The sequence below is a fragment of the Chlorocebus sabaeus genome, chromosome 13 (assembly GCF_047675955.1).
Source record: "Chlorocebus sabaeus isolate Y175 chromosome 13, mChlSab1.0.hap1, whole genome shotgun sequence".
Taxonomy (NCBI): domain Eukaryota; kingdom Metazoa; phylum Chordata; class Mammalia; order Primates; family Cercopithecidae; genus Chlorocebus; species Chlorocebus sabaeus.
In genome coordinates this window covers 41053029-41076009 of record NC_132916.1, presented here as the reverse complement: position 1 = coordinate 41076009, position 22981 = coordinate 41053029, and the positions used below count along the sequence as shown (strand labels likewise).

General features: G+C 35.7%; 1 protein-coding gene across 1 annotated transcript in view; it reads right to left on the bottom strand.

Annotated features, from left to right (window-relative positions):
* Positions 1–19914, bottom strand: part of RFX6 (regulatory factor X6) — a 56614-nt gene extending 36700 nt beyond the window's left edge. Inside the window, exons 1-6 of the mRNA XM_008007236.3 lie at positions 19637–19914; positions 19177–19333; positions 16293–16416; positions 14520–14581; positions 2276–2353; positions 1127–1154 (exon numbers count right to left, since the gene is read on the bottom strand). Coding sequence (XP_008005427.3) covers positions 1127–1154; positions 2276–2353; positions 14520–14581; positions 16293–16416; positions 19177–19333; positions 19637–19859 — 672 coding nt within the window. The 5' untranslated portion in view covers positions 19860–19914. The remainder of the gene's footprint in view (positions 1–1126; positions 1155–2275; positions 2354–14519; positions 14582–16292; positions 16417–19176; positions 19334–19636) is intronic.
* Positions 19915–22981: the final 3067 nt, after the last annotated feature.

The window sequence follows — 22981 nt, the reverse complement described above, 5'->3', positions numbered from 1 at the left end:
ATAAAATCTAAAACAGCATTTGTAGCATCCTCTTCTAAGAAGGAAAAAGTAGACCTGAGAAATATTTTTCTTTTGTTCCATGAAACAAGGCTTGCCATTTATCAGATGAGGGCTTGCTAATACCACCAACCTCATCAAACTAGTAGAAAGAACACCTGAGAGAAATTATTTAAATTCCCTATTGACATAAACTTTACTCAACCAAAGTGTATCTCTAAGTCAATATTTTTGCAGTTTCACAATTGTTTATCTAATAAAGAGCTATTATTTCATTGATAAAAAGAGCAATCTGGAGGATTTTTATTATGTAATTAGCCATTAACTGTATTAAAAGCACTGGTGGAAAGAAATTGGCCATTTAATGGGTTGGGGGCCTCATATTATTTCTTAAAATATGCTTGCATCATTTCACCAAACTAATGGAGTTACACTTTACCTCAGGTCCAGATTTACTACACAACACATGGTCATGTGCCCTTAGCTTGGCAGCATCTCTTCTTAATGATTAGTTAACTTGAGGATAATGAAGGCCTTATCATGTGTCTAATTAGCCATGCAGTCCCTGATGGTAGTCTAACTCATTTAGATAAAGTCTGTTCTTGAAGGAGGGGGTGGAGAGGAAGCCTAGGGAGAAAGATTGTATACACGTGTGTACGTGTGTGTGCGTGTGTGTGTGTATGTGTGTACACAAGGTAGTAAAACAAACCATAGTGTGGCATAGCATTTGGGCTCCTTGATAACTAATAAATGTTTTGTCTAAATGGGTACAGTCCAAAGACCAATTCTTTCCATATCCTCAGCTTAAGCTTTTTGTTTATATTTAAGTGAAAACTTTCTGGATAAATGATAGTCTTTTTTTTTTTACAGTCTTGTAAGTATCTGATATTAGGTAAAGATAATTAAAAATGTATCTCTCCTAGGTTAACTGAAAGTTGTTTGGTAGATCCAGGCAAAAATTCATTTGTTGTCACAAATCTAACTGAGCTGTATCTGAAGTCCTTTGTCAAGGGATTCCTAATAAATAACATTTATTTCTACATTTGCCAAAGGGAATAATTAATATGTATTGCTCAGCTTGTGAGACATATTATAGCAGATGTAAAATTGAGATGAAAAGAATTCTTACCTCATTCTTTAGCTTGCTTCCAGAAAACCTTAAAAAATTAGAACATTTTCCATTAGTTCAGTTCAAACAAAATTACAGCTATAGCATTCAGTGATATGTAGACAACCTAAAGCAGCAGTAATTTCATACCATGATTAGGGAAATAAGCTGGAGAAATTTGCTTTTTTAAAAGAACTCAAGCATCTTTCTCAACTTACTAAAACAAAATAAGTTCTTTAGAAAAAAAGTAAAATGAATAATATTTTTAAAAGTCAGGTGAGATTTGAGACAAGTAAAGGACACTTGCTATTAAACATGTGTGTGTGTTCCAGGCTATATTTACATTTTATAGTGGGGTGGTGGCTAGTAAGCAGCCTTATGTTCCTTGTAATATCTAAATTTATCTTAGTATGACTCAGTGACTAAACGTTTTTTATCCAAAAGATACTTTACTTTCAAAAATAATTTCTTCTTTTAAGAGCTAAGAGCAGTTATTGGTAAATTATACCACAAGGCAATCTCGGATACAGATCTAGTTATTCTGAGTTTCAGTTTAAAAAATGAATGATGTGTTATCACTGGCTTCGTTAGATGTAACCTCACTTACTAATATCCCCGTGATAGTTAACAGTGGCTTAGAGCAATGTGCTGTTTATTTTCATTCATGTTTTACCTTTCATAGAAACCCAAACAGGTCAGTAGTTTCACCTTCGTAAGGTAAGATCATGGTCAAAGTATATGATTAGAGATTATTACAATAAACTTTCTATCTTAGTAAGGTGCTAGTCAAGCCCATAGATCTTTAAAACAGGTTGTCTCAGAAAAAAAATTATATTTACATTTATTGCCTTTATTTTATTGAATCCAATCTGAAAATAGACTTTGCTTTATTAGTAAATACTAATTTAAAAGCAATTCTTCTTACTTGATTTCTCCTCTTCATCTCTCTGGAACACCTAGTACACAATTAATTTCTCACTAATTATGACAAGTTATATAATTTGTCCAGGAATCTAGATTATATAATCATCCTTACAAAGTGGACATTAAAGTCCGATGCTTAAATGGAAACATTTTGATAAGGAAAATTAAGAAGTCATTTCATTCAATAGGTATCCTGCATATTTAAAGAAATACAGAGAATTTGTCTTGAAGATGGTGTAACTCTACCTTGTCAAGCCTTTTCCAGAGTAAACGGAGTGGTAATATGCACTGCTCTCTTTGATGCCAATCCCATAGTAATGATACCTAGAGCAAACACAGGAACCAGCTCTGTGTTAATGAAGGAGATTTTTGAAGAGGAAAAAGAGACTAAGGTGTAACTGAAGTAACCATGTATAAGAACTGCAAACCCTGATGACCTTTCTTTTCTGACATTTTTCAGGTAGGTAGCATCTTAATGTGCTATATCCCTCTTTGATAGCCACTACTCCTACTTATTGTTGTTATTTCTGACTCTAGGTTTGAAAAGGATAGGAGAATTACCTACTGACAATCCTTTTACATCCCCCAAAACATTAGGTTCCAAATCCCAAGAATGTATAAATGTAGGCATTGGCTCTAAGTATATGTACTGTATGTATTTACAAATTGAGTGATTCGCATGAATTTAGTCAACTGGACAAGAAAATGCTACAGTTTTCTTTACCATATCTATTGAATGGAAAAAAAGAGTATGACATTATGTGTGGGGAAGATCAATCTCATGCATGGGAATATGTATGAAGCATGTGACCCTTAACACATTATTTTCCTCATGAGGACTCAAAAGTCCAATTCACTATTTTCACTTCAAACTTTCGTGCAACAATGGGGAGAAGGCTATGTTGTAAATCAATGAAAATGACATGTGGAAAGTAACAGTACCATAGATAATTTGTTATAAGTATGCCAATGGATCATGAGTCACAATACAAGTATAGCAACTCACTGATTCTCAAATTATAGGTCATTCTCCTAAGCCACAAACTCTTGACATATTACTCATCCATATATAAACACTACAAATATTATACACATGCTAGTGGAATAGTGGACATTTAGTGAGGATAGCCAGAATCCTGTAGCATCTGCTTTCTGTGGTCAGTCCCCACTCTCTGCCATCTGTCCCCCATAACTACCTACTGTTTACCAACTCCTTCAATTTGCATTCATCTAAGATCAGGAAAGGAATGAAAAAAAGAGAATGAGGGGCTTTCCAGTGGACTTCAGCCTAATTATATTCTAAAACATTGTTTCTGAGCATCACCATCTGAGTTTAAAGTGGATCCTTTAAACTGAAGATCCACCATCTGAATCCACAGTTCATCCATCTGGTTGAATGGATGAATCCTCAGTTCATCCATCAAGGTCCCCATCTCTGGCCTCAGCAGTAAAGAACTACTGGCCAAGAAGTTCCACTCCTAAACATTTTCAGGATCCAGGACAGGAGTACAAATGGAAGCCTACATACCATATGAATAGCTATTTGAAAACTATAAATCGAGCTAACAAACTCCTAACAAAAATATTCCTGTCCTCTTACATTGACAATTTACCTCCATAATGATCTGGTAGGTAAATATGAATTTAGCATTCTTAGACTCCTGGAGTTCCATATGGGAACATGGTGGTGGGCGAAGACCCACACCTTCACCCCATTTTTCAGCTCTGGCTCCTTTGTTCACTGTGAGGAAACTGGACTGCACATCCAAGATTCAGCTGCATCTGCATCACCCACTAACAGCTACCCCCTGGCTACACTTCAGTCTAGGGTTATGAACACTAGTGGAGCAGTGTGGCCTTCTGAGGATGGACTTGGGACATGCCCAATACAGGCCCAAGAAGTGGGCCTGGGGCAGTTTGGACAGGGAATTCCAGGGCCCCAGGAACCCAGAAGTGTGATGTGTTTTTTGGATGGACACATTCACTCAGGCTTTGGACTCCTGCTTCATGTGAGGACAGCAGCTGGAGGACAGCAGCTGGAGGACAGCCAGAATGAGCCCTCCAAAGTGGGAGGCCCAGAGATGGCTTCTCTCTTCTCAGGTTCTAAGGGCAGGACTGCGGCAGCAAACTTGCCTCTATTGATTCAAGGTCATTGGAGATGAAGGAAAAAGGATTTTTAAACATCAAAACAACAACAGTAGCAGCAAATATTATAACAAATGTTTTCAGAAAGAGTTGTTATATTTGGGAAACAATAATATATGGTGGTCAAGGTAAATGAGGATATTTTATGATTCTGGAAGACTGGGAAGATGTTTTCAAGTCCTCAATTTTGGTAGACGTATAATTATAGTCTGCTAACCTGAAGAAAGGAGCCTCACAACTGCTCGTTTTTACAGTACAGAAAAAGAAATCCTATGGTAGATGGAAAAAAAGAACTTCTAAGGTATAATGGAACAAAGGGAGAAATGAAGGAAATAGAAAACTTAATGGAAACTTCAAAATATTGAACTGAGTTATGTCTGTAATTAAAAATGAAAAGAAAGAAGCTTACTTAAGTCATAAATACTTTACCGAAGGAGCCATATTAATAGATATAGATAAGGGAAATATTTGAAACTGTGGAAAAAAAACCAGCAGATTTAGATGATAGTCACATATATTAGTAGAATTAGTTAATAAGCCAGAATCTGAAATAATTACTAATACTTCATTTGTTAGATTTTAGAACTAAGATACCAAAAGAAATGTTTATATATTAGAAGAAATAAATCAAGTAATGTTTGAAAACAGAGATCCATTAGAATGGAAAGATGTTGTAATTTCATGTTCTTTTTGCAAAGCTTACTGTTTGTTCATACGCTTTATAGCTTAAATAACTACATTTTAGCCACTTGCTAAAGCAATACATGTTAAACATTGGCTTAAAAATGTATAAGCTTCTTTTATTATAACTTCAATTTTCTTGCTTCTCAACTCTGATCCTCTTTTCAGTGTGGTAAAATGGTTTGCCATGCAGATTGAGAACAAACTACACTGTCTTCACAGGTGGTATACAAAAATCACAAGACAAGTCAAAGGGATGACCATGAGTTCAATAAATGTTAGAGTAGATATTGTGCCCTGACCACTGTGCTAGTTGTTAGGACAATGATGAACAAAACAGACATTGAAAATCTGATCAGGAATATTCATGTTTCCAAATTCTTCCCAAGTCTATGGCCTCCTGATGCCTGCTGTCATGGAAAAGTGACTACACTGACCAGCACTGAGGCACATTTTACTTGCAGTTTTTAAAACCACCTGATATTCACATTTTTTTAAAAATTGTTACATTTTAAGACCAAATAAATTCTAACTAATACAGATGTGTAACTTTTTTCTTACGACTTTTAAGGATAGAATGTTTTATTATGCAACTTGTTTCTTATTGTTATAAATGACTATATTATTTGGCCCCCTTATTTCTGTCCCCAGTCATTAGGACAGAATATCTTTACAAATAGAAATATTTACTGCCTCTACCTATATCCAAAATATTTATATTCCAAAAGTAACTATTTTATATATACCTTAAAAAGGTGCTTTTTAATTAATGTATGTATTTTATGTATAAGTCAAATGTAAATAACACCATAAACCCACACACAAACTGACACCTGAAGAAAATGACTTGGTCAGCTACATTCAGCTCTACAAGAGAGAAACGGCATGTCCTTTTCCTATTAGCAATGCCTTAGATTTTAGATATGTTGATGTAGCTGAGTATATTCTATCAATACAATCTTATATACATGACAAGAGATAGAGAACCAGTGAAAGAGTACACTCTTTTTTTTCCTACATGTATTCAGTGCTTACTGTGTGCTATGTGCTGAGGATTCAAAGAGAGGTGGAGGAGAGTCAGTAGAGGAGAGTCGCTGGAGGAGTTGGCAGTCTTGTGAGGGAACAAATAATGCAAAGAGAGAATTGTAATACCAAATTAATATTTGCTACCATTTAAGCAAGTGATAATGAGTCATGATAGAAATAGTTACCATTTTTGAACATCTATTACATGCAAAGAATTGTATGTATACATGATCTCAAATTTTCACAGCAGCCTGCAAGTAGAGCAATATCCCCAATCCAAAACAGACGTTCAAAAATTATGTGATTTGTTTAAAAATGTTACAGGTTTGAAAGCAAAATTTAAACCCATGATTCCACAAACCATATTGCCTCCACACTCAAGATGCAAAAGATATCTCTCTTTTGTATTGCAATTTTATTTACAGTTAGAAAGTTCTAGTGAAATGTAGTTCAAATATGTCTGCCTTCACGCACACACACTCTTTATTCTTGTTTGCCAGGAGTAATGTAAGCATAGATAACTAACATGAATTATTAAGACCCACGCCACTGATCTGGATGTTTCATATTTGATATTCCATATATAAACTCCCAGAATGTAAGCTCCCTGTAATAGGAAATTAATAAACATTTGTTAGATAAATGAATGAATAACTTGAAAAATTAAAAATAACAATGTGTCACAAAACCATAAAATTTTGCCCATTAAGAGAATTCATATAATATCATATACTTAAACATATCACCACAATTTAAAATTTGGTAGAAATTAAAGAATCTCTTATCTAACATGATGTAAGGAAGTCTACTAACTCCTTTAACCTTATCACAAGTACTATATAAACCTGACCATTACTATCAGGATGACTGGCTTTTCATAAATAGCTTGCCATAGCCATGGTGTTGCCTTTGGTTTTTTTAACTCTCCATTGGGACAGCCCTTCTTCCATCAGGTCCTTGTTTCTTAATCATACTTTAAGACATATTTTTAACACATGAAGCTTTGCTTGATATCTCAGGGAAAACTCCTGAACTCCCTGAACTCCTCTCTTGGTCATTTACCTTATACAACTTTGTCCTTGTAACATTGGCATATCTCTAATGATACATGGCTTACCTCCCATACTAAACTCTAAGATTTAGAGGATAAGAATTTTATCTTTCCCTTCACTGTATTCTTCATTAAAAATTACTATGAAGAAAAATACTCACACATTTACTGGTTAAATCAATCTGTTCCTCTAGGAATTTAGAAACCAATAAAACAAATTTTCTTAAAGCTGAGTGTTTTCAATAACCACCTTCTGACACTGCATTTCCAGGTCATCAGTAAAACACTGAGATTGAACAAAAGTTGCATACCTAAACAATATATATAAAGGGCATGAAATTGGTGTACTTTGGTGGAAAGACTGTTGCTAGTAATACAAACCTCAGTATTTTGCAATGACCACTGTAATGTTTTAGCACATTTCATACCCTGTTTCTTCTGGAGCCAACAAAATAACCTTTTCCCTTTAATCTTCCTTTTAGTCTAACTAGGAACATGTTGTCATCCGAGTGATTTAGTGTCTCTGAGAACAGAGAAGAGATAATAAATGAGCAGCTTTCTGTCTTCCTAGTCACTAAAGATAAACCTCATAAAACTGGGGTGAGACAGTTCATGCAAAGTGTACATAAATTTTTCATCTCACTTGCAATATTTTATAGCATTATTTTGTGGTTAATAGATGACCCTAAAATAAATCTTGCTAGGGAGTATTTACCATGCATACTGTAATATAACAAGAAGATATGCTGGTGTATGTTAAATAAAAAGTGAGGTTTGTCTCACTGTGGAAGAAATAGTTGTTTAAATTTATGTAACACTACCTAATGCTTATCCTGTAGGTTACTCTGAATAAAGATTCCCAAACATTTCACAGTTCCTTCTCCCTATATGAGTATTATCCATTTCTATTAAAGAAAATATATGATAAATGCTCAAAAAATCCTGGGGATGAATGGCTAATTTTTCCAAGAAAATGTGTCACAAAGGCAGCTTCTATGATTATCTAAGAAAAGTGTGTTCATTTATTAGCAACTTTTCTCAATCTTATGTCAAATGACAGATCTGATTTAAAATTTATGAATAAAGAAGAATAATTAATCCTTGTAGCCACATTTTAATATGAACATGTTATTAAAATATAGCAGACTTTTAATATGACAAATGAAATTATTGCTGTTCTTTTTTACTACTAAAATATTTACCTCGTGCCTAATACTTTTCTTCATTTGCTGAGCAATTTGTACCTGCATCTATATTTCTTCTTTTCCATTTCAGTCTTTATATAGAATTCCTGAAACATATGTTCCCACTGAGCTAGTAGCCCTGATGTTAGTTTACACTACACAAATGATAACTGATAAGGAAATGATGGGATTAAGCTGTTCAGGGACTTGCAATAACTTGCTATGATAAGAACAGCTGCCATATCAGTTTTATTAACCCACTAAATCACTACTAATAAATAAGATAATAGCTTTTGTCTATCATGTCTGAAAACCAAGATTTGGCTGATCAAAGTCTACAAAAAATTAAAATGTAACTTAAAATCAAACAGTCTACCATGTGCATAAAATCTATTTGTGGGCTCCATTATGTTCTCCCTTACTTAGCCAAGCCATTCTGAGCAAGGGTAGGATACAAGGTTTTTCCTTATCATTGTATCTGAGGGCCTAGTTAGTAACGGGACCCTCAGTAAAATGCTTATTAAACAATTAAGATGAATAGTGAAAGTTCTTTGCCAGCAGGCACCCTATTTTACAATTCTTTGCATCTCAAAAACTCTTTAGTATCACACTTTGTACATTAATGTCAGTAGGAATACACTGATTATTCTCAATGCATTCATAACCATAAAAGATGCATGAATTATTCTTCCTTATTATACTTACAGAACTTTGTTTCATTTTTATTTATTTAAAACCTGAATTAAAAAATATTACAGATAATAAAACCAGGTATGTATTTTTGGGATTGGTAGCAAAATTAAAGGGAAGAAAAGAAGAAACATGAAAGTAAAGTCAGTTTTTATCTTGGTATTGGGAATGTAGAGTGTCCACTGTTGGGGTTGCTGGTTTTCTTGGCTGGCAGGGGATGGTAAGTGTGAAGGAACTGGAGAGAGAGCTGAGCTGCTAATCTGCCTGCAAATTGACTGGCTTTGTCCCAAAAGCACTCTTGTTAGGTACCCTAGAGTGAGGCTTCCTGAGCCCTCATGTTCATCTTCAGAGATTTTTTTTCCATAACCATCAGAGCAGTGGCCTCCCATGTGGAACATTGAACTTGCCACTGAAAACAAATTATTCCATTTTTAATTGTTCCTAATTTTGACAGTGGATGAAATCTGGGCCTACATAGTGATCCTGTATGTTTAGGTTTTTTTATTTATTTTTGTTTTGTTTTGTTTTGTTTTGAGATGGAGTTTCTGTCTCCAGGCTGGAGTGCAGTGGTGCGATCTCAGCTCACTGCAACCTCCGCCTCTCAGGTTCAAGCGATTCTCCTGCCTCAGCTTCCTGAGTAGCTGGGACTACAGGTGCGCACCACCACACCCAGCTAATTTTTATATTTTTAGTAGAGACAGGGTTTCACCATGTTGGCCAGGCTGATCTCAATCTCTTGACTTCATGATCCTCCTGCCTCGGCTCCCAAAGTGCTGGGATTACAGGAGTGAGCCACCATATCTGGCCTATTTTTTTGTTTTAATATACCTGTTTTAAATATTTTATCTCTTCCATTCAATTGAATAAATTTTGGGCTCATTTTATACAGTCAAACTTTTTCATCTTTCACTTTTAGTGAGGGAAAGAAGTAGCACATGCACAAATGTGAGAGTTGTGAAGACATTACTGTAATTAATGGTCAGTTATTTCAAAACTTAGGAAAATAGAACTTGAAAATAGACACCACCTTCATTCATGATTTTTAGGCCCTACTAATCGTCTCTTTGTCACATAGATTAATGTTTTCCAAACTTTGGGTTTTATATAGGGACCAGTAAAATTTGGAGAGTGACATTGCTTCATGAACCTCAAAGACATCTAAGAACAATTTTTTAAAAGGAGGTGCTATCTCATGCCCAGAGTACAGGAGAACCTTTTGAGTCAATCATTATCTAAAATAAATTCTGTCTGATAGTCCCCAGTGAGATGACTGGACATACTCTAGCTATCCTATAATAATTTGGCACAAATTGAAAACTCATTTTTTAAGTAATCATCATCAGAACAGTTTCACAATGTTTGTATATGTTAGTATGCAATCCAAGGAAGTTAAAATAAATATCACATTTATTTATATTTTTTAAATAATTCAATAAATGTTTAGTAATACTATGCTAAAAGTACTGTATTAAACACTACAATAACAATAAAATACATTTTGCAAAATTACTAGTAAAATTTGGAGAAATTATGATTCCCTGATTTTCTGAGGTATACTTACTTTATATTTCTGTCTTTCATTCAATTGTTTGTATTTCCATAGACATAAAAATATTTTTTATAAAATGTAAGTTTATGAAATAATAAACAGCCATTAGAAATGTTTCCAAAGATAATATGTAACAGAGAAATGTTTAGAACTAACATTAAAAGGCAGAAAATAAAATTGTGTTTGTGCTACAAATTTGCTGTTAGATAAAACACAAACACCTCTAAATTAAATGCCTTACGATTGTGGCGTGGTTAAGTGTTTGTTCTCTGAAGAAGAATCTAATGTATTAATAAAGTTTAAGAACTGTTAGATCTGTTAAAAAAAACTTAATAAAACTTATATGTCAGAATTCAAACATTCAATTAAACAATTATTTGTTGATACGATTGATATTGGAAAAAAAGTAGTAGGTTTCCCAACTTTTACTGGTAGATAAAACATAAACTTTAGAATCAGGTAAACTTTGATTCAAATGCCAATACTGTTACTGTGTATTATCTGTGTGGCCTTGGGCAAGCCAGTAACTTTTGAAATGCAATTTCCTTATTTGTAATACAGGAATTCCTACCTTCTATCATTACTGCAAGGATTAGAGATGAGTGCATGTATCTGTGTGTGTGTGTAGTACTCAATAAATAATAACTTTTAATTGTATTGCAGATTTTTTTATATTGAGTCATTAATTTTTTATTATTAAGGATAGTGGGGTTCAAAGTATATTCACTGCTATGTTCATTCCTATACTTTATCTCATTTAACTCTCACAACAATCCTATAAGATACTGCATATCCACTTTACTGGTGAAAAGCTGAATAATCGTACAATAAATCACCAGCTGGAAAGCTGGTGTCACACAGCTATACATGTAAGCATCAGCTTCATGTTTAAAGTTGTTCAACTTTAAAGCCTATGTCCCTAACCATTAGGCTATACTGCCTTTTGATATTCTATCTTCCAAGATAAAAGCTAAGCATATTTCTTGGAAATAAAGGCAGAAACATACCTAGCTAATTATATCAAAAAAATTACTATTTACAAGATACACAAACTACATTTTGCTATATTTTTTACCATATGTAGTTTAAATATGGAAAATTAATTTTTCTCTATGATATAAAGATATCAAAAAAGTCATGTCACAAAAATCAAATGGCATATCAGCCCAGCAGAAAAAAAATTCAAATTGTTAATGCCTTGCTGTTGGGCACATCTATGGCTCTTGGATTCAAATAAATTGCCCAAAGTCACCCCATGTTGTTACATCAACCTAAGTACTAGAGCCCCACTGTAACACAAAGGACAGGGTTAATGATTCATCCCTAATCCTAAAGGCTCCTTCTAGGATTAATTGACTTTCCCTGCAGCCTGCCAGCCCACCCTCTTGTAGATCCTGTCAAGAGGGTTTCTCTTCATTGCTTTGCCTCTTTCCACCTATCTATTTACTTTAAACACTATCTGATCTTTCCCCAACCTACACAATTCAGTAGGAATCAAACTCAGTAGACACCAGTCAGTTAAACTGATCAAACTTTGAAATAAAGTTGACTTGGTTAGAAGGAAGGGACCCAATTTTGCCTTTTTGAATCTGGCATTTTATTTCCTCTTTCCAGGCCACAATAATGTTAACATTAATTGCAATCAATTAAATAAGTGTTAATTGGTAATCGGTCATGTATTGGCCAACAGAAAGAATATAAAAGTGAATGAGACAAAGTTTCTGTCCTCAAAATATGTATTATCTGTTTAGAGGAGGAGATAAGTTAATTTCACATTAAGATAGGTACCAACAAACTGCCATAGGGTGCAGAGAAGGAGCCTACAATAAATCAATGGACTAAGAAAAGATCTAAAGGAAGAAGTTCAAGAGACATTCTTTCAAATGGGTAAAATTTCAACACACATATAGGGGAAAAGGCATTCTCCAGGGGAAGACAGCATAAACTTAAACAAAAGACTGACAGTTGGAGTGAATCAAAGGTTACTGGAATGATGGTTTGGTGAGCATATAGGCTACATGCTAGAAAGTGAGAAATAGGTGACATAGTCAAATGAACTTGGACTAAATCCTGATGGACCTTGAATGTCAAGTTGAGGAAAGTTTGTCATGAATAATAGAAATTATCAGCCAGCAGAGGTTTTGAACATAGAAGAGATATGATTGAATCTAAACTTTAAAAGGTCAGTTTGGAAAAATTGTATGAATGGACAAGAAAGACAGAGCCAAGGCCAGGCTATGAAAGTAGCAATGAGGAGAGGCATATTCAAAAGAATTCAAAAAGTAGGACCTATTTTTTGGCAAGTGTCTAAAGCTGAGCTATCCAATAAAGCAATAAAGCCACTGGCCATATGTGGGTGTAAGCACAGGAAATGTGGCTAGTCTAAAGTGAGATGTGATGTAAGTGTAAAATACACACTAGATTTCAAAAACGTAGTACAGAAGGAAGAATGTAAAATATCCGATTAATGATTTTTATATTGATTTCATAGTGAGATAATAATGTTTTGAATAAATTGGATTACATAAAACATTAAAATTAACTTTGCTTTTTCCTTTTTACTTTTTAAATATGGCTTCCAGAATTTTTTGAATTGAATATGTGGCCACATTATACTTTCATTTGTCAGTGTTGGATGTGATGTCAGGGCAGAAGGAGGCAGTGGACAAGCTAGAAAAAGAGCAGTAGAAGACAGAAGAGGGCCTGGATAATATTATGACAGAGAAGCTATAGAAGTAGTTTTCTGTATTTATTTATTTTAAGAGGGCATTATCAGTTGGTTCAAATGCTAGGCAGGAGCCAAGGAAGATGGGTAACAGTAAAAACCAGCCATTGGATTTTTGCCCAGGTAGAGAAACGGACTAGGTCAGAGGGATGTGACCAGTGGCAAGGGAAGCAACAATTCAAAGTGGGAAATACTAGAGCAATCACGAAGGTTGGAACTTTTTTCTTCCTCAGCATAAAGGAGATCTGGACATGCTTATAGGCAGAAGGAAAGGAGAAACTGAAAACACAGCACACAGAGAAAATAGCTGTTGAATAAGAAACTGTACCTGGGGGTTCTCCAGAGACTGCCACAACACAGAGGAAAATTTAAAGATAATGTGTGACAGCTTATTTTATGTTTATATTTACATTAAGAGATGACCAAACAGGTCATTTGTGCATGTCATTTGTCTTGAAGAGAAAAGGAGATATCAAGAAATTATTTTCTGGGAAAGAAAACTAGAGGAAGAACCTAAAGCATGCTAAGGCACTTCCCTCCTAATCGAAGCTCTTTAACCCCTGGTTTGGGCCTTGCTGTTTGGGAGCCTGTGGAATCTGCTTGGTTCACTATAGTTAGTCTCATACATTCCTCCTTCATGACACTGGTGCCTTCAGTAATGACTTCAAGATTATGAAAATGTGTCTTTATAGCAGCATGATTTATAATCCTTTGGGTATATACCCAGTGATGGGATGGCTGGGTCATATGGTACTTCTCCTTTGTAGGGACATGGATGCAGCTGGAAACCATCATTCTCAGCAAACTATCGCAAGAACAGAAAACCAAACACCGCATGTTCTCACTCATAGTTGGGAACTGAACAATGAGATCACTTGGACTCAGGAAGGGGAACATCACACACCAGGGCCTATCATGGGGGGGGAGGGGGAGGGATTGCACTGGGAGTTATACCTGATGTAAATGACGAGTTGATGGGTGCTGACGAGTTGATGGGTGCAGCACACCAACATGGCACAAGTATACATATGTAACAAACCTGCACGTTATGCACATGTACCCTAGAACTTAAAGTATAATAATAAATAAATAAATAAATAAATAAATAAAAATAATAATAAAATTTTATTTCATATTTGGAAAAAATAAAATAAAATAAAATTAGAAATGAAATTTAAAAAATTATGAAAATGACTCATTTAAATTATTTCAGCCGAAATAATAATATATTATGATTTTCATATGTAAAAATTTGCCTTTTAAACATTATTCTAAAATCTACTTTTTTTTTTTTTTTTAGTTCTCACAGTTGATAAAAGTCTGTTTCATCAGGAGAATACCTGGTTCTCCTTGTACTGACAAAGACAATACTTATTTTACATTTATGTCAATCTTCATGCACAAGAGCCAAATCTGACATATGTTCATTAGTATCTTACTTTGAATGGCCTCTTGTTCCAAGCCGCCTTGTTGTTAGAAGGGGAAACTTCTGGCGAATTGTCTAAAAAGAAAAACGATTACTTTAGGTTTTAGAAAGTATACGGTTCTAATGCAAGCCACTCATAGCCAATTACTTGGGGAAAGTAAATGTTGACCTCTGAATGAACTGTGAGTGAATACTTAGTCTGGAAAAAGTAATAACTTACACACATTGATAAGCAATACATCAGCAGAGGCAGGGAGGTACTTTTTTTATTGAAGTGCTCTACTGACCTTGTCTCAATTTCCAAGGCAGATGATACTAATATCTGCTTTTGCTTGATGGTACTACCAAAGCAATTATTACTTTATTTATGTATGGAGTGAGAAGATTTGGGTCACTTCATATAATTCCATACAGAGATGTACCCAGAATTTAAAATCTATCCCCAACCCAAAAGGACATATAAAACTTTCTCTGCCTTACTGTATCTCCCTTGTAATGTTATAAAATTTTTGTTTTGTATGTTCCTTTCTCTAAATTTGCTAAAATTAGGATCTGATTAAAAATTGTTTAAAAGTCTTCTACAGAAAACCATTTTAACCTCAATATTTGAAGATCCATACATGAACTTTAGAGAACTCCATGGCAAACTATGTATGTGTTAATTTATTGGAGGCTGGGTCTATAGTTTTACCAGGTTTTCAAGGTGCTTCATGACTGCCAAACAGTTAAGAATTATTCCCATAAGGTGGACTCACAAAATGGTAATGTTAATACAGATATTAGAAGTTGTCTTATCCAAATTCCTTGTTTAATAGAATGGGTAAACAGAATTTTAAAGAGATTAAGCGCTTTTCAGAAGGTCTCACAATAAATTAGTCCAGTCTAGGCTAGAACCTAGATTACCTCATTACAATGTATAATATCACACTTGCTCTGTAATAGATAGGTTAAAATAAACTATTATTTTTTTAAATGAGAAGCTGAACCATAGTATTCATTATTTTCTGGACAATGAGTCCCTCTACAGGTTAGAATCTGGATTTCAATTTGTAAAAGACAATATTTGAGACCCAAGCTTCCTAAAGTTTTTCTGGGATATCCTAGGTTCTCAAACACAGTATGACACGAATCTTAAAGAACAAGGCTTTCTTAAGAGATTGATATTAATTCTCAAAATGATGTCTCTCTCTCTCCATATATATATATACACATATATATATATATATATGCATAATAATGTCAGTTATACAGATTCCCATCCTAACCATACTGGTTGGGTAGAAAGAAATATTTTTAAATGAGAGAATTCTAACCCATCCCATCATAAAATCTTGGGGCTCGGGATGTAAATATAGAAATGGAGAATTAGGAGAACTTTTAATACATTTTAAAACCTATTTAAAAACTCATATATTTGGACTAGCTAAAAAAGGATAACCACTAACCACTAATTGCATTAGCAAGAGACTTGTCACTTCCATTTAATTTTGCTGCTTAACACAGGCCACTATACACTTTAATGCATCCCTCTTTGAAGGGAAATGCTACTGCTTAAACGAAGCTTGACTTAAATTCACATTAGATCTTCTAATAGGTAGGGTTCTAATATTCAAAATCAAGTTATAAACATATAGCAATCCCAAACAGAGTCCTTAAGACAGTTTCTGCCTGCAAAACAAATGTCTCAATATTCTCTAAGAGAACTTGCACAGATGAATTTGTTTTCATGCTATCTGCCTGACATGACTTTAGTTGTAAGTCACTATAGCCAATATGTGTCGTTTACCTTTCCAAAGGTGGCCGCACAGGCTGGCTCTAATTTCTCTTTCCTACAGAAATCTAAGTAGTGTGCATAAAGAATGCACCGTGGTAAGCAAACTCCTTCACATACAATGTAATTCTCTTCAAGCCTAAGAAAAAGGAACAAAAATTAGGTCAAATATTTTATTTCTTTTTCCTTCAAATTTCTCATTGACTTATTACCCATTCTGAATATGGACTCTATACAAATGAGGTAATGAGTAAACATAAGTAGACTTCCTTTTATTCTGGATTTTTTTTAAATCAAATTATAAGGATTAATGTTAGAAGTACAAAAACCCCAGTGAAAAATCTGCTAGTACAGTTAAAATATCATGGCCAACATAAAACCATGCCTGGTCTACATCACAAATATTAGGTCTTCTATATAAACCTCATGGATCATCATGATTTGCTCTGTGACATATAAATATGAATGGTGAAATTGAAGATGATGGGTATTTTAAAAAACATTCTTAGTACTAAAGGGCTGCCAAGCTTCAGGCTGGTAAATGCTTACATTCTCTCACTTTCATTCAAAACTAGTTCTGAGCCCTGAATAATTAGGGAAGGACAATGATGCATTTACTTGAAAAACACAGGAGAATCAACCATTTTACTTAAGTCTCAAATGACATTGATATATTTCTATTTCTATGCTTTTTACTACTGTGATCAGTACTATAATTATCTTAAACATCCTATACACTTAAAAGATAATGTAATTCTCTATAGATATCTCCAGACATAACATATACACCTTCAACTTTATATTATAAAAATAACTATATAACTTTTGAAAATTTGGAGTAATTCCATTTAATTTGCAACTAAGCATAACTTATATAAATGTAATAAATACATATTTGTGTTACAACTTGCTAAACAGCAATGTACAAATTAAACTTTTAGATTCCATTCCCAGTTTTCCTAACAGTTCAGTAGGTGATTTTGACTAAAATTTACTTATACTAATTTTATGTATAGTAAGATAATATTTATTATAATGCAGAAATGACGCAATATAGAGTCTGAAGATTAAAATTGGATGAAACCCTTCAAAGACTTGATTTAAAATATCCTAATGTATACAAGAGAAAGGCAAAAGAAAGTATTCCCTGAACAGGTTAAGTATCAGTCACCCATTTTTTTTTAATGAAGAACAAAAAAAAAAAAAAACTAAGTTCTAGTATTTCAAAATATGAAATCAATATATGTACATAAAATCAGATGACATATCAGTTGATAGAGAAAACTGGAATTAATCAGCCAGCTTTTTCACTTTGATTTTCAGTTCTAGTTTTTAACAGCCCTGAAATAATCTATAACCTTAAAAAAATTCTCAAAATATGAGTAACTCACTTTTTAAAAATGTATAATATTCATTTTTAGAACAGAATGTGAAAAATTCAAACAAAAATGATGTGTGATAATTTCAAAACTTTGAAAACTTTTATGAGAAACGTTTACTTATTTAAAAATTATATTTTAATTACATGTACACAATGTTTACATTTCATCTTGCTATTTTGAGATTATTGTAGTAGACATTGTCCTTGTCTTCAAAATATTGAATCATCCTAGACATAAGTATGATGTTCATTTGGGGTACAACTTTTTCTTTGATCTTAACTTATACATATTTATGTATACATTTATTCATAAAAGAAACATGTATATTTCCACACACTCAATTTAAATGGAAAATATGAGAGTTATCATTCAAAACAGCTCAATAATATATCTGAAACCAAAATACTTTTGCCCCAGTTATCCTGCTGCAAATAGTTGTATCCTAAATATCCCTGATATTTAACTCAATTACTTAACTGCTCTAGTATATTCATAACTAGTAAACACGACATCAACTTCAATAGTTAAACTCCAACTTTAGATGAATACTTGGCTTATATTTCACATATTTGAAAGGGTTCAAGCATATAATCACAAAAAAACTACTATATGTAAATTGTAATTTAATCTTTAAATAAATAATAAAAATAAAATTTACTAGTTCTTTATATCGTATTTTTCTAAGGCTCCTTAGGTCATACTCTACATAAAATTAAGTTATATAACTAATCAGTAAATATGTAATCCTTTTTATTAGTTTGTTTTTTACTTGGAATTTGTGAGGAAATGTATGCTCCTATTTCTTCCTACTATGTAGGGAAGTTTAATATAATGTTTTTACTTTAGAGCCCTCTTTCTTTTAGATAGATATTACAAAATGTTCACTCTATGTGGAAATCCTACTGATAAATTCTTGGTTTTAAAATATTTTCCACAAAACCAATTTGTAATATTTTATTATTATAAATCATATATGATAGATGCTATAAAAATAGTTGAACATCTATTTAAATTAGTAGTGATAGCTTAAGCGATTTTTTTATGTCTTCTACTTCAAACACATTTCATCTTATAGAGCATATACTATTTTTAATTTGCCCTCTTATGAATAAAGGCAGTGTCAAGATCCTTCCTCGTTTTGTTTTTAAGAATCATATTTTATAAACTCAAAAACTATCAAATAACAAACATGTAAGGACTGAACTGATTGCATGTTAAGCCAATAAATCATAAAAAACGTTCATTAATGCTTACATGTGAAGAAAATATGGTTTTAGTCAATAGGGAACAACGTAATGTGGTTTTTATTTGTAATGCAAATCCTTCATCAGTACTTGTATATGTCTCTATACTAAAAATTCAGTGAAAAAAAAAAATCTTGGTTAAATTCTAATTGGTTTTTTAAACTTTCCCAAAAAGTTTGAGGAAGAAGTAAATTGTGAAAAACAAAGATCCTGAAGACGCTAGCTGTTTAAACGTCAACAGGTGCTTCAGTGTACCCTGCGGGCGAGTCTCACCACTGCAGCGTGAGCTGTGTCTGCTTCTTTTTATCCTTCACAATCTGCGTGATGGTTTTCTTCTGAGACAGGTATTGATCCGCTGCTTTGGTTTTGCTGTCGTGGTTGTCGGCATCCTCTTCTTCAGAGGAAAAGTTACCATTGTTTAAGTGCATTTCTGATTGCCAGTTGAAGGGATGATAAAGAAAAACAGAATATAAAATCAACTAAGTAGCCTCTAAGTGTACCTTAACTTCAAAGCAGTAGCCTACTGGGGTGGTGGCGGAGGGGAGGAAAGGGGAGTTATGCAAAATCCCTTAGAGTTGACAGTCTCTACTTGACATTTTACTGAGGAAATACAAAGATTTGGACAGAATATTCTACCTCTGCCTTATGTTTGGGATGCGTTATTATTATTGGGTGCGCTTCTTAGAATACGTTCTCGTCCCCTTCCCAGCTCCGGATGCGGCAGAGCACTCACCTGATTTCACCGCCCCCGGCAGCTCCGGGTCTTCTCCTTTCTCCCCGCCGCCCTGCTCGCCCCCGGGTTGCGCTTCGACCTCCAGGTACACTCTTTCTTCCGGATAGATTAGCAAGCCCTTGCCCAGGAGCTGCACACAGCAGTCTTCCTGGATCCCCGGGGACAGTTGGGGCGCAGGCTGCGCCTGCAGGAAGGTGTCTTCTAGCTCCGGGACCTTGGCCATCCTCCTGGCCGCCGGACACCTCCGCGCGCGCCGCTCGGCCGGTTCCCCAGCTGTGCCCCAGCCCGGGGCGGGGCGGGGCGGGGCTGGGACCAAGGGCCGCAGGGGCGGGGAAGGAGACCGCAAGCTCCGGAGTGCCCTGGCTCAGCAGAGGAGGGACGCCGCGCACAGGTACAGCCTAGACCGCCCTGGGGCCGCGGTGGGCCGCAGTGGGACTGCGTTTCTCCACCTGTCTGCGGTCCGGGCAGATGCTCCCTCGGAACTCACTTTCTCACCTGCGCCCGTCACGCCCTGGACGCCCACAGCTTCCCCCTCCCTCCCGTTCTCTCAAGCTGGGCTGGTCGGAGGACCGTTTTCACACTCAGAGCTCCCAGAAGGATCCTGGGAAGGCTCACTCTCTTCTGCAGGGAAAGTGCAGCAGTAACTGGCCCCATCCCTACTTTCAAGGTACACTATTGGGGCACCCGGCCGCGCGGCCTGGACTCTGCACCCCCGAAACCGGGAAAAAGTATTCCGGAGTACCGCTCAGTCTTTGCACAGCAGGGGCCGGGCTTTTAATTCCGGGAACCTTCCGAGGGATTGGTGAGGGCTCTTCTCAGCATTTGAGGACAGATCCCATCTCATCACGCACCCTCTGCTGGAGGACGCACAGTGGCCCGCACTCCTGGGTCTCCCAGCCCTGTAGGATCTGGCCTCAACCCCGAGGAAAGATTCTTTCTCTCCCGTTTACCTTTATTTTGTAATTTAAACGCGTCCCTGACGATTACTCATCTCATATCTAGCAGTAGGGCAACAAGTTTGTTTAAGTGAAAAATGAAATTGCGACAATCTTCCAACCCAAAATGGCAATCTCATGGGGGCAAACTATAGTCTGTGCTCTCTTTAGGTGGGAGCGGTCAGTGCAGACTTGAGGTTGGTGTTACCTGACTGCCAGATCATCTTCCTTTCCTTCCACCCTCTGTTCTTTTGACAAATACGCCCGGAGTCTTTATATGCCCAGTGCTCTCCGAGAAAAGCAAGGATTCTGCTTTGACTCACATTGCTTCATCACAACCTACAGCCTGTCATCCTCTCTTGCAGCACTAGAGAGAGAAATCAACCTTCGACTTTGACAATATTGAACTACATTACATTGAAATTTAACATAGAACAAACAAAATGGGATCCAAGGTGGTGGGTGACTGAAGGGTGAGTTATGGGAAGGAGCGATGCAGTCTAAGTAATACAGCAAAAGCAGCTAAGCTTATGAGTGGATTTGAATCTCCCCCATTTTTAGTACCACTTGTTGGGAAAGGCAGCAACTCTTTGTCAAAGGTTTTCACCTTACCTGGTACCGCCAGCAGCTAGATCCAGGATGGGGCTACTCACCCTCCACCCTCCTAAAACTCCTAAAGAGGATATACCCCTCTACTGCCTCAGGACAACTTTGCCAGTTTTCTCTACCCAGTCCTCTGAAAGCCTCAGAGCCTGCTCAGGCCAGAGGGCTTCGCTGTACAGTACTAACGTTTAGAATATTGCCTCTTTACAGAGATACCCTCAGATTCATTCTGTAAAGGGAGTCCTAGTGATTAACTGTGTCTACTTATATGAAATGATAAGAAGAAAAATGTTCAGGAAAATTACTGGAATTTTTTTTTTTTAAATACTGACCACATGATAACGTGTTTGTGTGTGTGTGTGTGCAAGTCACACAGACACTACGTGAAAATCTGGCAATTATCCAATTGAACAGATCAATGGAAACAAAAACCACTTTTTGCCTTAATTTTAAGTAAATCTGTTTGCCTAACAAAATGATGTGAAAGTTATTTGTGCTTCTATTCAAAAATAGGAAGTCTAAATAGGCCTATAGCAAGTAAATAAATTTAATCAGTAATCAAAAAACTTCCAACATAAAAAAAGCCCAGGATGAGATAGCTTCATGAGTGATTTATACCAAACGTTTTGTTTTGTTTTGTTTTTGTTTTTTGAGGCTGAGTCTCGCTCTGTCGCCCAGGCTCCCGAGTAGCTGGGACTACAGGTGCCCGCCACCTCGCCCGGCTAGTTTTTTTTTTTTTTTTGTATTTTTTTTTTAGTAGAGACGGATTTCACCGTGTTAGCCAGGATGGTCTTGATCTCCTGACCTCGTGATCTGCCCATCTCGGCCTCCCAAAGTGCTGGGATTACAGGCTTGAGCCACCGCGCCCGGCTATACCAAATGTTTAAAGAAGAATCAATGCCATCCTTCTCAAATGTATGGTATGTGGTGAAAGCAGAGGATGGGGAAAAGCTGTCAATATCCTAATTTGCTGTTTGTAATTATTATAACAAATCTGAGCTCATGAGACTACTGTTTTAGAAAAACATTAGTGGTAAACGCCTCATAAAGTCCTAGGCAAGAAAATAGATAAAAATGGAGAATGATCTTTTAAAATAGTGATTTGTAAGATTTTTATGTTTTATATACTCTTTAAAAAATTTTTGTAAGCTATCAACTGTCTCCCAGGGGAAAAAATGCCCGTGAATACAATAATGAACAAAATTCTGCTTACAGTTTGACAGAATGTAAGTAAAAAATACCTGAAAAAGTTTATTCTGTTTTAAGGGGAAAAAAAACACATGATGTCTGAAAGAGAAGATTCTTTGAAGTTCCCAAATTGCAGTGTCTTCATGACTGGAGGCACAAGAGTAAAGGGGAAAGGAAAAGGAATTTGGAGGCAGGTACATTTGTACTCATTCTTTTTGTGCTTCTGGACATTTGACCTTTCTGTGCCTATTTCCTTCTCTCAAAATTGGAAAAAATAGTACATATCTATAGTAGATTTTGTGGGTGTTCTGCTCAGATCCCCTTGGATTTCTTCCACATTTTCTGGGCACTCCTCACCCTGTTTTTGCCTCCTTTGGTTTCCAATACCAGCACCAAGACCAACACCTGAGAGCTCCTGGGACTTTTCTTTGGAGGGACTGCCCTTAGCTACCAGACCACCATTGCCCATAGGCAGAGACAGCCTAGGTGCCCCTGGGGAGCACTTAGCCAATGACTGATGGTTAGGAACCTTGACCTCATGTTGGATAAATCTGAGGTGCAACTTACAACCCAGAGCTCCTCTATGGGATTGGGCTGAAACCATCTCCCACTAGACCAT